The sequence below is a fragment of the Metopolophium dirhodum genome, chromosome 2 (genome assembly GCF_019925205.1).
Source record: "Metopolophium dirhodum isolate CAU chromosome 2, ASM1992520v1, whole genome shotgun sequence".
In the NCBI taxonomy this organism is placed as follows: Eukaryota; Metazoa; Arthropoda; class Insecta; order Hemiptera; family Aphididae; genus Metopolophium; species Metopolophium dirhodum.
The window spans coordinates 16,164,032-16,182,041 of NC_083561.1; the positions used below are offsets into that span (position 1 = coordinate 16,164,032).

General features: G+C 26.3%; 3 protein-coding genes across 8 annotated transcripts; all 3 read left to right on the forward strand.

Annotated features, from left to right (window-relative positions):
• Positions 1-4,145: 4,145 nt before the first annotated feature.
• Positions 4,146-13,806, forward strand: LOC132938176 (bolA-like protein 2). Of its 6 annotated transcripts, none has more exons than XM_061004874.1 (3): positions 4,169-4,473; positions 12,289-12,383; positions 13,664-13,806. In XM_061004874.1, the coding sequence occupies exons 1-3, from the start codon at positions 4,411-4,413 to the stop codon at positions 13,761-13,763; spliced, it is 258 nt and encodes an 85-aa protein (XP_060860857.1). In that variant the 5' UTR covers positions 4,169-4,410; the 3' UTR covers positions 13,764-13,806. The 6 variants fall into 6 exon arrangements, with proteins under 6 accessions (XP_060860855.1, XP_060860857.1, XP_060860856.1 ...); XM_061004873.1 differs by lacking the exons at positions 12,289-12,383; positions 13,664-13,806 and adding exons at positions 4,900-5,045; positions 9,127-12,278; XM_061004869.1 differs by lacking the exons at positions 12,289-12,383; positions 13,664-13,806 and adding exons at positions 4,900-5,045; positions 8,967-12,277.
• On the forward strand, positions 7,162-8,934 carry LOC132938178 (general transcription factor IIH subunit 3). The gene has a single exon (XM_061004876.1). The coding sequence runs from the start codon at positions 7,457-7,459 to the stop codon at positions 8,372-8,374; it is 918 nt and encodes a 305-aa protein (XP_060860859.1). The 5' UTR covers positions 7,162-7,456; the 3' UTR covers positions 8,375-8,934.
• A 39-nt stretch (positions 13,807-13,845) lies between the features above and the next one.
• LOC132938177 (mevalonate kinase) lies at positions 13,846-16,176 on the forward strand. Its single transcript, XM_061004875.1, has 4 exons — positions 13,846-14,478; positions 14,605-14,776; positions 15,462-15,646; positions 15,708-16,176. Exons 1-4 carry the CDS (start codon positions 13,846-13,848, stop codon positions 15,969-15,971), a joined length of 1,254 nt encoding a protein of 417 aa, XP_060860858.1. The 3' UTR covers positions 15,972-16,176.
• Positions 16,177-18,010: the final 1,834 nt, after the last annotated feature.

Here is an 18,010-nt window from a genome sequence, read left to right on the forward strand (position 1 = left end):
AGAGACGTTTCTGCTTCGATCCTCGAAAGTTTCAAAAAGATCGTACTTTTTTTGAAGGATTTAGTTTTTTCAAAATCGTAATATATTGAGAAAACCTAAAACCTACAATATTAATCGTATCGTCTTGAAATCTTCGAGGTTCAATGCAGTGACCCCTCTAGATCCAATATCTGTTCTTAAAAAATCACGTATCGACCCTAAGGCTGGATAATTGACAAAAGAAAATTTCCAGCCAATTTTTTTTTTGAACAATTGAAAATGTTGAACCTTAACTTACCCCCTTAATATTTGAGTTAAAAAAACTTTTACCAGATGACAAATGAACTACGCATGCTTCTGCTTCGATCCTCGTAGGTTTCATTAAGATAGGACTTTTATTGAAGGATTTAGGTTTTTAAATAGGTTTTTCAAATTCGTATTTTATTGAAAACCTAAATCATTCAATATAAGTGCTATCGTTATGAAACCTTCAAGGATCGAAGCAGTCAACCCTCGAGATCAAATTTCTATTCTCAAAAAAGTCGCGTACCGACCTTAAGTTTGAAAAATTACAAAAGAAAATTTCCCGCCAATTTCATTTTTGAATAATTCAAATTTTGAACATGTAATTTACCCCCTTAATAATTGAGTTAATAACCTTTTAAAAACTGGAAACTGGTCTAAGGTTGTTTCTGCTTCAAACCTTGAAGGTTTCATAAAGATAGGAATTTTATTGAAGGATTTGGTTTTTTCAAAATCGTAATATATCAAGAAAACCTAAAAACTTCAATATTGTTCGTATCGTCTTGAAATCTCCGAGGTTCAATGCAGTGATACCTCTAGATCAAATTTCTGTTCTAAAAAAAGCTGCGTCTCGTATTTAAGTTTGAGAAATTGGCAAAACAAAATTTCCCGCCATTTTTTTTGGTTTTGAAAATTCAAATTTCGATCACAACATTTACCCCATTAACAATTGAGTTAATACACTTTTAAAAACTGGGAACTAGTCTAGGCACGCTTCTGCTTCGAACCTTGAAGGTTTCATAAAGATAGGACTTTTATTGAAGGATTTAAATTTTTTAATATGTTTTTCAAATTCTTATTATATATATATTCAATATAAGTCCTTTCTTTAATAATAGCAGTATTTCCTATTTAACAAGTTTTTGAGACCAAAAGATTTACAACATCTAGGCATATTTTAAATGATACTTATATTTACATTTTTATAAATCTTGTATTAACAATATTTTTATGTTTTGATACAAGTAATAATAAACATTATTTAAATAGCTTTTCAAAATTATACACATAATATCAGAATACTAGCACAGTTTAGTAACTTTAATAGAAATTAAATTAATTAATTTATAGTTACTTTTAGTTATGTAAGTGAACATCATAAGCAAACCCCTAACTCTCAAAACCATAAGTAATAATTCATTGAACCAGTGAAATATAAATTATTCTCAATTGTATTTTATCAAGTATAGTACTAAGATTACGAAAAATGTAGTAAATGTTTTTAGTTACCACCTAGGTAACAGTAAAAGTGTTTTTAAAAAATATTTATAAACAAAATATGATGTAATATAAAATAATGAAAAAAACATAATAGGTACTTAATTTTTAAAACCACCCTAGGTAACAGTACAAGGAAAATAAAATACACGTCACTAGATAACAATTAGAAAAGTAATTTCAATTTTCAAGTTTCAAAGTACCTACTAAGGCACAGTGCATTTATAAAAACTGAATCTTCGATTGAATAATTTGAGGTAGTTTGAAAAGTTTGGGAACCGCTGAGTTAAGCTCTAGGTAGCACAATTATTTTTGGAGTTGCAACTAAATAGTAAATAATTAAAATCAATTTCAAACAAGTTTTGGAAAAACTATTGAGAATTTCGGAAAATGACCTCTAGGCCTTAACTTACATTTTAACAATTATTAATTCATCATTGCTTTCAAATTTAAATTCATCTATACTTTAAACCATACGCCTATAAACTAACTATGCATAGAACAGGTACATCAAGGATGATGCAAAAGGAGAATGCAGACATGCATTTAGTTACAGGTATAACATTGAAGGGTAACAAAAGTCAATAATATTTTTTAATATAAAAAAGTAATATAATATTAAGTTTGATAAATAATAAATATATCATAGTATTATTGTAATTTGTCAAAATATCATAATTATATAAATATATATTTATTCATCATGGTGTTGAAATGAAGTTAACAGTAAAAAATGAATTAACAGGGGTCAGTCATTGTCCATATTTCTTACAAACACAAATATTACTGAAAAAGTGACAGTAAATTTATGTTTGCTCATAAAATATAGGTACTTATATACATTGTCCCTTAATATGGACTATATTGTATATGTGTTATACAGCATTATCTTTATAAGGAGAAAAGAATACCCATTTTGTTATGTACTAGAAAATCCCTATGTAGTACCTTCTATTAATTGTGTATTTATTTGAGTGAATAAAGTAGTCTGTTTGGTCTGTTGATAGTCACCAAACGTGGAAGTGTGTTTAAATAGTATAGTCTGGAGTACATGTTTAAATCCAATAAAGGTATCGAAATTATGGGGTTAAATATTTTATACACTTATCTTTCTTTATGTTATAACACTTAATTATTGCAAATTGCATTACACTTAAATTTATTTTTTCTAAATATACCAATAAATTATAAATACTGAATAGATTGATACAGTTAATACATTTTAAAAACAAGAAATTGTCACACAACAAAATTAAACCTTAAACAACTAAAAACTATGAATAATTTGAAAGGTTAGGAATTAAAATAAATTTAAAGTACTTATTTTATTTTTTTAGTAAAAAAAAAAACCAAAATTAAAAACATTCATTGCCATTTAAATCATTTTAATAATGTAAAGAAAAATATCTTGTTGAAATAATACTGTCGATTTTGTACTACAATCCAGGCTGAAACAGAAATAAAATTGAATGATTCAGTGGCTTAATATGTTTAATCATATATTTAATACAGTAAGAATATGTACATAAATATAATTAGAATGAAGATTTAATAAAACTGTGAAGAAACTGCCTATTGCATGTAGCGATCTGCCATTTAGTTACATAATACCTATAACAAGTTTAGTTTATCTTTAATAAAAACAGAATTGTTAGTAATAATCATTGAATATACCTATTACCTACTGAAATACTTGTCCCAAAAAATAATTATGTTTACAAAGTATTTAAAAAACTATAAACATATCGATATAAGTAATAACTAATAAGTAACAACAAATATGAATTTTTATTTTTGTTTCTAAATATTATATAAATAAATAGTTTAGTTTCTTGCGTCAATATGAATTGTGGAATTGTAAAGTTAAAAATAATCAAATTAAATTTATTTTATGAATATCTACTAAAAATTTACTACAATAATATCCAAAGTAGTATTTAAATCTGAGAATAATTATAGGCATCATACATTCATACCTTTTCAATAAATGTAGTTATGTTTGTTTGGCACATTTAACATATTATTATATATTAAATTTATTTCTTATAGCACAGTAAGTATACTTTCATTAATATTAAAGCTGCATTTAACTCCAAAAATTTAAATAATAATACTAGTAATCGTGAGTATGTACCTACTGTGAAAGTGTGAAGTATAAAGCATAGAATAGAGGTTAAAGTTAAAGTATTGGTATAAAGTATAAAGTTAAAAGTATTAAAATTTAAATTTAAAATATGAATATTATATATTATGATTAATGATTATTGATCAATAAATGATAAAAACCTAACTTCACCGATTAAAAGCTAACTAAACAGGGTTTTATTTTATAGAAGGCAAAATTTCTCGCTATACATTTTTTCAATCATATGAAAAAGATTTTTATATTTTTGATTTATTCGCTGGTCAACGCCGCGGGAATTGGGATTTTTTCTAACTTTTGTAGGTTGGCATAAGCATTATTTTTTTTTTCTTATCAAGTTCGCTGTTATCAATTGTTATCAAAATCGGGAAAACTGTACCCGTCCCCAATCAACACAACGGATACAAACTCTGCAGTATAGATAATACATATGTATATTTATTGTAAATTATAATATAATAATTTAATATTTATTATCTATGTTCTGCAGCACTGTTGGCCGTACGTTGCCTGTAATCAGTAAGTTGTATTCCGAATTTACGTAGGTGCATTAAATTATCTGAGTTGTTGTCTATTGAACATTTGAACGATTCATTTTACATAAAAAACCAAATTGTATTTTATAGTTTATATTATTTACCGTAGTTGAGTGTTGAGTTTAACTGTTCGAGTACTGTGTAGGGTTCGAATGTTGTGTTAAACTAGATCATTCAATATTTTACGCTACACTATTTTTAATTCGATTATATTTTGCATTACTTGCTGTAATGACCATTAATGAAGATTTATTAAAATCTAAATTAACAGTTGCACTTGACGCATCATATGTAGTAAGTTCAATACAATACACTATTTAGTATTAAGGCTGTTTATTTTATTTATTCCCGTGTACAGTTTTACTCGGCAATTAATCATTTTTAAACAATATTTTTAATCCATCTTATAATTTGTACACTTGACTATAATAATTTTTCCTTAGTTATTTCATAATTAAAATTGTTTAAAAATTATTAAAGCTAAAAATGCTTAGATAAATAATAACTTATTTGAATAAAAATAAATACTGGTTTTAGAATATATTTTATTTATAGTTTATCAGTTTCTCTGATATTATTTTAAATATTATTAACAAAAGGTTAAAAGGACATTTATCGACACCCTTTTTTGCAATTTTTTTGTATAAACGTATACGTTAAGCATTGCAGAAAACGATAGTTAATTCAGAATTGACTGTCAGATCTGACTTAATTTTGTAGTTACAGCTATTTGAAGACCGAGATCCACATGTGGTTTTACATAACAAGTCGAGAGATGTTTTCGGTTTTGAATGTCTGAGAGAGTGAGTGACTACGCCGGGTGTATATGAAAATACTATACATCTAAAAAAGCTATTACTTAAAAAGTAAGTCCAACCGCTAAATTCTGACTTTACAATCGTTTTCAGCATGCTTAAAGTAAATATTATGTTAAAACAAAAAAAAAATTGAAAAAAATGGGTGTCTGGTAAAACAGAAAAGTTCCTTTTTTATTTTAGGTATCATTAAGTTTTGTATCAAATTCTAGATAACGTTTAAAGTTAATGTAACTCGTGCTTAATAAAAACAATAAAATATTAAATAAATACATTTTGTAAATAATACTATGTATTTATGTATAATCAGGCACTTAAAGAAAAAAAATGTGTGGAGGGTTCATAGTAGTTTTCAGGGGGTAGGTTGAACCATCAAAAACCCCCCTCCCCTGTGTACGTGCCTGGATAATATTCATATTATAAATGTTTTACTCTTAGAACATAATATTGTATTTGATATAACTAATTAGGGAAATAAAATAATACTTGAATAAGATATATTCTTAATTGTTTATGGTCATAAAACTGATCTTCAGATAATTGTCACATTTGGGTTCCCAATTCTATTTGCTAACCTATAATTCTTTAAATTGGTTGCATCCTGTTTATAGTATGAAAACAATTTTTTACTTATAGTTTACAGCTTAATTCAAGTGAACAATCACTACATTTATATAATTTATCTGAAGACTTAACAAATACAAATATCAGAATTCTAATACATCTGATTTGAGGAAGTAGCGGTATATCAAACATTTTTAAAGGAATTTGTTTCATTATACAATTTTGGACTTTTTATAAAACAATCCATATTTATTTTAAATTGGAGCTGTAATATTTTTGTGAAGTATCAAGCAACTACAGGGTGGGGCAGTAAAATGGTTAATGTTAACTTGTTGGGATTATCTACCAATTTGGTGTGGAAGCATTTGTAATAGAGAGCAGCAGTTTTGTTGATTGAGATTAATTTAAGGAGTCATTTGAAACAAACCAGGGTCCCCCATTGATTTAGTGCAGACAAATGTTCTGAAAAGATTGTATAGTTATTTTATTTAAAGTATTAGCAGAGCTCCAGATTACAATTCCATACTCCATATAAATACGACTAGTGGTTGAAGAGTTTTATAATGAATGATTTTTATTGGTGGTTAGTTTAGAGTGAAGGAGTGACCTTAGCAAATAAAGTCTGGAACTCAGTTACTTTGTTTGTCTTTGAGATGAAGAGACCAGGTTAAGTGCCTTTCAAGTTAGTTTTAAAACTTATAAGTTATAATTGCAGGGGTGCCTCCGCTAATGGGTGTCTTTACCTCCTATCCTATTTATTTTTGTTTTCATTTTATCTAATTTGCTTATTGTATTACTATAAATACAAATTGTAAATTAACCTTTTTTTTTGTAATAATTTAATATTGATAGCTAATTTATTTATGGTAAAACAATTTACAAAAATACTCAGCTTTTATCCAAAAATCATTTTGTTATCACAAATGTTGTAAAAAAAAGATAATTTCAAAACATTAGTACTTTTTGAGTATCGAGTTATGTCTGCTTTCTCTTGTGTCTTGTATTTTCAATAAATAGTAATCACTATATACTATGTATAAATCTTTGGATATGTAAATATATTCAATTTTTTTAATTTTTGTAACTTCTGAATTCTGATTAGCCCGTCATTCGTTAAATTTATTTATATTAAGATAATTAGATATCTAATTATATCTTAATTCGTGATGTAAATACATAAATTATATAATTTTGTTTATAATATCATATTCTGTAAATATACAGTGTAATATTATATACTATATTGCCATATTGGGCATCCATGATTACCATGAAAATAAATTCGATATTTTGATATTCGAATTATTATCATTTATCAGCGGAATACCGGATTAGTGGTAACCATGGATATCTTAGTTCATGGTTTACACCGACGTGGTATAATATTATGTCAGAATTAACTACCATGGTTCTGGTTTTACTCCGCTTGTTAATATATTCCTAAGATATTGTAACTTTTATCATTTTTTTTATAGAGCCTTGGCACTTTTAGTTATTACTTAATACTTATTGTTATTACTCTAGTTTCTAATTGGCTGCGGTAGTAAGTTGTTCGGCAACAGATAAAGCATCGGCATTTAGATAATTTTATTAAAATGTTGGTATATTTTAGTATTTAATATTTGTTATTTTACTATTTGATTATTGTTGACCACGAATACTAAAAGTTAAAACTAAACAAATAATAATTAAATATAATATTTATTAATTCACTGTTTTGAATTACGATTTTCCGCTCGAATAATTTACTGTGGGTTTAGTTTTGTATGTTATTTGTAATTGATAAGTATTGTTTTAGTATAATTGCCTATAATTCAAAATATTGTATATATTTTATATGTGATTTAACTAGTGAATTATTACATTTTGAATCTTGATCAATATTGAATGCAAGCAGAATGCAATCAGAAACGCCAAAGAAAATATTTTCCAGTCTTCTGGTAATAATCCTTGATGTTAACCCAGCTCAAGATACTTTACTTAGTGGAGAAATAAAGCTATCATCCATACTTAGTTCTGTAGTTGCTTTTGCTAATTCTCACTTAATGCTTCGAACCCATAATAAAGTTGCTGTACTTGCATCTGACCCAAATAGTTGTGATTTTATATATTCCGATCAAGATGAACTTGATTTTAAAAAGAAAACAGTCAGTAGTTGTAAAATGGGTGGAAGCCAATATGAATTGTTCAGTCACATAGATCGTTCTATCAAATTTAACATTGTGAAATTTCTCAAGGATGCGGCAGAAGAACCACATATGTCTAGAGATACCGTCTTTGGAGCATCTTGTGCTAAGGCTTTATGCTATATAAACAGATTACAAAGTAATCTATTTCCGGGCGAAACAATGAATTCAAGAATATTAATTATATCTGGTTGTGATAATGAAGGAGACAAATACATACGTTGTATGAATACATTTTTCACAGCTCAAAAACAAAATGTAGCCATTGATGTATGTAGTCTTACACATGATGTCACTCTTTTAAAACAAGCATGCTACATCACAGAAGGTTCATATTTTCGTATGCCTAAATTAGAGGGATTATTACTGTATTTACAGTGGATATTTTTGACGGAACCTTCTTCTAGGAAAAAATTAGTTATACCATTAGCTCCACAGTTAGACTTCCGACCTTTTTGTTTTTGTCATGGAACCCTAACAGCAATTGGTTTTGTGTGTTCATTATGTTTAACTATTTATTGCAAAATAAGTCCTATTTGCACAACTTGTGAAGCAGTTTTCAAAGTACGATCAGCCATTGCAGTCAAACCTAAAAAGAAGAAAATTAAAACAACAAGTGTAAATAATTAAGTTTATTTTCAACTTGATTACCATAATTTTTATAATCATTTTTAGAAATATAATAAAAATATGTTGAATATTATTAATGTTGTAAAATGTATTATTTACTTAAACTTGTATTTTATAAATTTTACTAATTATAATAAGTGGTTTTTTAAATTGTACAACACAAAAAGAAAATCTTATAAATTTAAAATTTTCTGAAGACTGCTCTCATTCAATATATTTTCTAATAAAATAATGTGTTAAAACATGTGCCCTGTATTATTTTTTAGTAGCAATTGACTTATTGATTTATCACTATACATACTATGATTTAAAGTATATAGGTTGGTAGTATATTACATTCAACTTTTCATAAAGATTTTGCTTTTTTGAGAAAAAAAAGACCAAGAAACTAGTTACAATAAAAAAATAAAAACTAAATTACCTATATAATTTTATATTAAATATGAAAATTTAAGAAAATAATTCAAATTGCTTTTGTTTAAAAGCAAATTTAAGTTTATTTAAATATATATTATAAATATTTTTTTACATATCCTAATTTAGATTAATTAAAAGGCCGTATTATTTACAATTTCCATTTTTATTTTTCCAGAACAATCATCATTTCTCGTGAAAGCAGGTGTCTCATTTTGATTTATGAGTTTATATTGTGATACAATGATTTACAAAAACCTAATACCTATATACTTGAAAAAAGTACTTGATGAAAAACTTATCTTAATGATTGCTGTATTATTTCGTTGGTTTGTCAGCTTGCATGATTATTCTGGAAAATCAAAAACTCCGATGTATGGTGATTATGAAGCCCAACGGCATTGGATGGAAGTTACAGTTTCTATACCAACCACTCAATGGTATTTTAATTCATCCGACAATGATTTATTATATTGGGGTCTCGACTATCCACCATTGACAGCCTACCATAGTTATTTAAATGGTTTAGTGCTTAAAAGAATCCTTCCAGAGTCCATCCAGCTCAATACATCTAGAGGTTTTGAGTCAAAGTTTCATAAACTACTCATGAGGTATTCTGTGCTTATAGTTGACTTATTGATATTCATACCAGCCGTTTGTTGGTTTTTCAGACAGTTTTTCAAAATTAAAAATAATAACCAAATTAGTCAAACAATGGCCATTGCAATGACATTGTTGTACCCTGGATTAATATTAATAGATCATGGACATTTCCAGTATAACTGTGTGTCTCTTGGTTTATTTGTGGCAAGTGTTGCTAGTATGTTTACCAATAAAACTATCTTCACTTGCGCTTTGTTCTGTATGGCCTTAAACTACAAGCAAATGGAGTTATACCACGCTTTGCCATTTTTCTTTTATTATATTGGATTTATTTATGAAACTTATAAAAAATATTCATTCATTACAGCTCTAAAGACATTGTCTATTCTTGTATTGAGTGTGATGATAACATTTCTATTATTATGGGTTCCTTTTATTAGTGATCCTAAACAAATGTTTCAAGTCATACACAGAATTTTCCCGTTAGAACGAGGTGTTTTTGAAGACAAAGTTTCCAATTTATGGTGTCTTATTAATGTTCTTTATAAGTTGAGGAATATGAATAATCATACCATGGCTACTATATGCCTAATGACGACATTCATCTCAGTGATGCCCACGTGCCTGGATCTTTTAAAAAATCCTTCTAAAATAAAATTTTTACTTTCATTGATTAATTGTTCATTGTCATTTTTCCTATTTTCATTTCAAGTTCACGAAAAAAGCGTACTTTTGGTTGCCATACCAGTTTTGATGTACTCTCCTCAAAATGTATTTATGTGTACTTGGTTTGTTACCCTGACAACATTTAGCATGCTTCCACTATTGATTAGAGATAATTTGTTGGTCCCTTTTATTTCTTTATCGTTAATTTATTTTATTGTGCACTTTAATATTGAAAAACTAATTTCACAACAAAAAAAAACATCAAAATTACATTTATTACGTAATTTATCATTACTTGGATGTGTTATATTAACTTTCTGTGCCATAGCATTAAAACCGCCCCCAAAATATCCAGATTTATGGCCTTTGGTTATATCTGTTTATAGTTGTATGCATTTTGTTTTGTTTTTGATCTATTTTAATTTTAGTCAATTAATGTTGCAAATCCCCAAAAAAAAATTGTATTAAGTTATTTAAAATAAATTGGTCCTGTTATTGGGATTTATTAATTTAATTTTCATGAAATTAAAATTGATAAGTATGATTTTATATGTTTTTAAAGTGAATATCATAATAATTTATTATAAAAGCTTAAACTTAATTGTTTATTTAAAATTTAAAATGTTAAAAATGTATACTACATGTACTTGTAAATAAATTTACAAATAATGTTGTCTTTAATTTAAAAATACAAATTTTGTGTCAACTGCCCATAGTTTAATTTGTTTTGTACACAGATAATACATTTATAATTTTTATTTTCAAGTAGTTTTTAAGTAAACCATGCCATAATTTGGAATAAAACCTAGAAATATGACATTATTATTTATATTTAAGTGATTATATTATTAGTTATTGTACAATTATTAAATATAAAGTAATGATAATTATATCAATGTGAAAATTTTAGTTTTATTCTTTTCATTTTACACCTCTGGCCTGTATACGTTATCGAAATTAATATATTCAACGCAAGGATAATGACTACTTGCAAATGCTTAATTAGTCAGAATGACACTGTTGATATTACACATTTGCACTTAAGAAACTGCTACAACTAAGGATACACATGTGACACTTGTAGCGTCGGCTTGCCAGTTTGACAACTCTCGCATTACTAAGTACTAACTACTTGTCAGTCTGAGTACAGTGGAGGGGGAATGTATTGATAACCCTTGTGGTTCACAATATAATACATAAATGACATAATATATTAGAACAAAACTACAAAATATTTAGAACTGTTATTGTCTGATATCTATTCAGTATGATAATATATAACAAAATAAAAGAAAAAATAACATTTTGTCAATGGTTATAACTAAGGCACCATAGGCGCAACTAGTGTTAAAATTCTTGGGGGCTATTTATTTAAAATAACCCATAGGGGGCTTATATCTAAATCAATTAAGGGTATTTTTGGGAGGGGCTAAATCTTAGTCAGTGGTGGGGTTTTTTTTTCAAGTCAAATTTTGGGCTTTTATTTTATAAATGTTTAATAAGTTATTTAAAATGATTGTACATTTTAAATTAGGTAGGTGAATATAATAAAACATTCCATTAAAAAAATAATTTTATACGTCAATTTTTAAGGGCATTATTGCGATAAACTAAATGTTTTATGAACATTTTTAGTCATTTTTCAAGTTAACATTTATATAATATTATATTATAGATTATAAATACAGAATTTTCTTATAAACCCAATTTGAATTCCTAATTCAATATTCTCAGAATTCTATTGCATTAAGATAATTTTTTCTGTGCAGGTAAATACAGAATGACCTACTAATTACTTCACTTTATTTTGTTCCCATAAATTTAAAATAGAAAAACGGGAAAACAATAATTTAGTACTTTAGTGCATAGATTATTGTCAATGTCATGTTATACGCTTGAACTTTTAATATTTATTATATAAATACTAAGTATTATACTTAAAATATTATTACCCTAACAGTCAGTATAGTAAGTTGATTAAAAAATAGTTTAACAAATGTCATGAAAAATAAAATTGTAATAATTAATAATTTATAAAATTTACTATATTATCTACTTATCAATATCCATTATATATTTATCAATTTTTATTAAAACAAAACAACATAAATTATTCCTATTTTATCAGGTTTTTATGTAATTATTATGACTCAATGTTTATAAAATAAACTTACTAACAATTTTTCAATGGTATATAAATATTAATTTATTTTATACATTTTTCATTTTAGTCTGTCAATGATGATTCAGATGGATGTGGTGCTAAATTTAGCGTAGTTGTGGTATCTGATAAATTTAATGGTAAAACATTATTACAACGTCATCGGTGAGTAGTTTCTTAGTAACTATTGCCTATTATATTTATTTTTAAATCATCAGTACAAATAATTATTTCATAGGAAGTTAATTATAATTTATAATGTATTTGTACACTAATTAGTATTATAATTGAATAGCATAATATTATGTGAATTATTGTTAGCAAATATATTACAGATGTTATTAGGTATTAAACTAAATTTTTAATAGAAATGTCATAATTTGTATAATATGTAACTAGGAGTCACAGTTTATTAGTGTAAATTAATCAAAAAAAATAATTAAATTTATTATTTGTTATTTAATAACATATTGCTGAGTCATACAACCTAGATTCATTATTTTCCAAAGTGTTTTTTAACCAAGGATATATATTTTTATAATCTGTAAAGGTACTTCATGAAAATAGTTCTTATAGCTATTGATATTGATTATTGTAAATATTAAACATTAACATAAGTAGGTACTAGAAAATAATTAATTTAATTATTTTAAAATATCACTAATAGTTATATAAATTATCATAATTATTTATTTTATACATAGATTTTTTGTGTTCTCTTTCTATTTTATTCATGCTACCTGGTGTATTATATAATAAACCATGCAATCTACAGAAAAATTTCCATTGACGTGTATGTTTTTTTCAATTAACATTTTTAAGGATATTGTATGTGTAATATGATCTAGCTATCAATTGATTGTCACTATTTATATATTAAAAATACAATTATTATTTCATGAGGCACTAGTTATCATTTATTTGCTTGTTTTCAAAAATAAGAAATGAGAAGAGCAGTTTTACTAATATATATCAAATAGAAAGGGACATATATTCTGACATATTTTAAAGTATTTTAAGTTCTCAAAGGTCAATTTTTTTATGAGTGAGCCTATTTGAACTATATTTGCTGATTAAAACTTCCAATTTTTATCAATATCCAAATAATTAATTGAGTCGTTTTTCTTTAAATTGTATTTTGTATTACTTTTTTAGTAAGGTTAAATATAGTTAAATAGTTAAAGATAATAAAAAGAAAGTTGATTAAGAATCTAGTTATAAATTATTTATAAATCACTACCTAATGAGTAATTATATTATTACATAATTATAAATTTACTATTAATACAGACATTGATTAAGTACAACTAGGTTGAATTATAATACAATGTGTCTAGAAACTAGAGAAACATTCTTATGTACGAACTGCATAAAACGTTTCCAAGCACTTTAGGCATCCAGTATACATAAATGTATAATTTATTAATTTATGTTTTTTTTTTCAGAATGGTAAATGAAGTGCTAACTGAAGAATTAAAAGAAATACACGCGTTCTCACAGAAAACATTGACAACAGAACAATGGAATAATTTAAATAAAGTTTAATTGCTTTATAAATTATAGATCAAGACCTAGTATTACATTTTGTCAAGACTTAATATTTTAACATAATTCGTATTATATAAAAATGAGTTCTAATATACAGTTTGAAGTAACAGCGCCTGGAAAAATAATCCTTTTTGGTGAACATAGTGTTGTATATGGGAAACCAGCAATCGCGTGTGCTATTGATCAACATACTACTTTAACATTTACTGAAAGTTATTGTAATAACCAAGATCTGAATACTATACCATGTCGCATTATTTTACCACTCATAAATTATTCAGGAATGTTGACAATTCATCTGGATGCAAAACCGACATTTTCGCCTACCACATATTTTCAAGAAACCTTAAACAAATTGAACAAAAATGAACCTTTTCTCAATGAATTAGATACATTATCTGGTAATGAAAAAAAAACACTTACTGTTTTACATTTTATTTTTGGAGGAATTTTGTCATGCTATATGAAACAATTGAAAAATGTTTCATTCACTATTGGAATCACATCTGTATTGAAGTTGGGAGCTGGAACTGGCAGTTCTGCATCTTATTGTGTTTCTCTAGTAGCAGCTTGTTTGGCCTACGTAAAGTTTAAAATCAATTCTAATGTAGAAATACAATTTGATCCATTGTTGGACGATTTCCATTCACAGAGTGGTGACAATCTGCTAATTATCGAGGCATTTACTGACAATATATCATTCAGTGACGGGGTAATATATTTTTGAAAATATTATCTTTTATTATTTACAGTTTTACCTAATAAAAATACTTATATATATTTCAAAGGTTTTCATATATTAAATTAAATTAATAAAGGTTTCATGTTTATTTTCCAGGAAAAATGTTTAATAAATCGATGGGCTTTGTTAGCAGAAAATTTTATACATACTAAAGCTTCAGGATTAGATAATACTATTTGCACATATGGAACAATGGTTCAGTACACAAAACTTAACAGCCATAAATTATTGGAAGCTCCTGAATTAAAAATTCTTTTGATATATTCAGGTTTGTTTTAAAAATTTTTTGAACTAATAAATTATTATTAATAAGTAATAATAGTGGCTTGGTGTAAAGCGGTCATTAGATGCTATTGTGTCAATTGTGTTAATGCTCTGAGTGTACATATTGGCCGGTGTTGCTAGCTCCTGGATGGGTGACCACCCGGGATTTATAGCTATAATCCTTGCCACACATACAAACGTGTTTCAACCAACCGTTCCCTCCACTCAACAAACAAAAAAAACAGCTAGTGGCCTTAGTTTCTGCACTTAAGCTCAATAAAAAAAATAATAAGTAATAACCTAGATACAATTTAAATAGACTGAACAGTAAGCTGCTTATTTTTAAATATTTTTCTATGTATTATTATTTTTTAGTAAATTTAATAATTAAAAATTTTAAAATAATAAATAATCTCTTTCAAGCTTAACTCATCAATTATTTTCACTTTTATTGAATTACAGGTTGCCAAGAGTAGACTGTACAATGTATTAAAACAATTATTAAAAAATTTCTATGAACAATTTTTAGAATGTATTAATGTATTTAATTACTCTTAACTTACTATAACACCCTTGACACTCATCCTAAATAGTATCTTACATCTTACATTTTTACCTAAATATAATTTCACTATAAAATATATTAATTTTAAAATTTGTAGTTAATAAGATCAATGATTTATTTTAAGGTATTGAAAGATCTACTGGAAATGTGGTGCAGAGTGTACGCACAAAATACAATGATGACACTTATCAACCAATTCTCGATGCCATTTTTAATTCTATAGGACAAATTGTAAATTCAGCAGTCAATGCAATTGATCAAATGGCTCAAAATCCACTACAAGAGCTTCAACAAATTAGTGTTTTGCAAGTGAGTAATAACTTTTTAATATTAAATTCTTATGTATAACACAACCATTTTTTCCAATTAGACTCTCATGGATATGAATCAAGGTTTGCTGATGTCATTAGGTGTATCACATGAAACATTAGATGCTATTGTGGCAATATTAAAAAAGTTCGACCTCCATGCGAAGTTAACTGGTGCTGGAATGGGAGGATATGCTATATGTCTTGTTCCTCCAAATATTCATAAATCTAAAATACAAACATGTATGCAAGAATTAAAAATTTATGGTTTTGAATCTAATATTTGTACAATTGGTTGTCCCGGAGTTAGAATACAAACTAAATAAAAAGAAAAATTGTCTTAATTATATACAGTATATACTATATTATGAAATTTAGTCTATAAACAATTTATAATGTTCTAGTTAAAATTTAATAATATATTTAAAAAAAAAAATTATACAATGTAAAATATTCAAAAAAAAGTAGTGTATTGTAGTATAGCTGATAGCATTAAACCTAAAGGTACAATAAATAAGTTCAATAATTTATAATTTGTTTTTTCAAAGTCCTTTGTTTTTTGCTTTGTTATTACAAAACATAATTGTTAATAGCCTTTCACACTGAATTGTGTTGTCTTCTTATGTATAGTATAATATTATATACAGTCACAGTAAACTCCATACGATGTCTGGCTTATTAACGCTCGTATAGATAAGATATTATACATCCATATTTTGTTTTGATGCCCATCTAAATTACAGGGAAAAGGTTTTTAATAAGGTAGGTACATAATACTCATGAATAAGTTTTGCATGAGGCCCTCTAGTATTTGTGACTACCATCATTTCAATCTTAAATATGTTACTCAGTACTCACAATGTCTCAATAAGTTTCAGCGTTTCAGTTTGTACACATTACCTACCATTGGCGCAACTATAGGGGGATGCACAGGGGACTTGTGCACCCCCAAAATATAAAAGACTTAATCTATTATATATTGATTATTTTGAAGTAAAAATTATCAATAAATACAAAAATGTTGTACCATACTGTATACTGAGGAATATAATGAGTGGATACTTCACTATTATGTCCTGACATTCCCAGTTATAACAGTATAACCTAATATTATGAAAGGTAATACATAGGTATTTGATGTTGTATAGAACAGGTCACAATTACGTAGTTATTACTTATTTGTGTAAAAATGATTATAGTACCTAATAATATTTTCTTATAAATTAACAAAATAAATTAGAAAACAGGATAACAATGTTTCTCTTTATCTTTGGCAAAATAAAAGACTACCCATGATTCATGAATGTGAGCGCGTTTATATTGTTTACTTGTTTATAATTTGTTATAATTTATAAAACAAGCGGGAGCGCGTTATATAGCCAACAATATTTCAGTTAAATTGTGTTGTTCAAAAAACTGTTATGGTGTTATTTTATGAAAATTAAATATATCAATGTTTATTCAATTATTTATAATATACAAATAATAAGACCTATAGAACCTATATTATTTAAAAGAAAAAGAAAATACAAGAAATTGACAATCTAGATTTTAAAGCTTTAAATATAACTTTTATTCAAATCAATATTTAAAATTTTTTTTATATATAAAATTAATATTTTTATTTTTTTATATTGAAAATATAAATTTCAAATTTAATTTAAATTTTTTGGAAAAATTCAAAATAGCCAATTCGTAAATCTGATTACAAGAATAATTTTAATGGTTAAAACATGTATCTAAGTCAAGTAGTTAATTTTTTAGAATATTTTAAAATATCAATATTTTTTTGGGTAAATTAATTTAGAATGTAATAACTTTTTTTCAAAATGTTTTTTCACAATTTTTCTCATACATTTTTTTTGTCAGATCTTTCTATTATACCCTGTATATAGAGTGTGGGTCTGGGGATTCTTTATAATTGTGCACCCTCAAAAATATAGGGCTAGTTGCGCCTATGTTACCTACAATAGTTGATTTTATCTCCATTCAAAATCACTCAAACCACACTACACATACTGACATACTGCAGTGTAATCAGGCATGTATACAAGAGGGGGTGGGGGGGGGTTAAAAGTTGTGTAATTTATTTATATATATAGATTATTAACCCCCCCCCCATATTTTTTTTGTGTACGTGCCAGAGTGTAATGCCCCCTTAATTAATAATTATTAAAGGTATCTACAGTAAAATGTAAATATAGTAAATACTGCACTGACTGTGGATAATTCTTATTCAGTCTTGGTGTGTTACAAAAATGCAAAATACTGTCAAGTACCTACTCAAGTTTCAACGCATTAACACATCACGACAATCATGATCAGGGCTCGTAAGTTCATGCATTTGCATATAAATCTTGCTAAG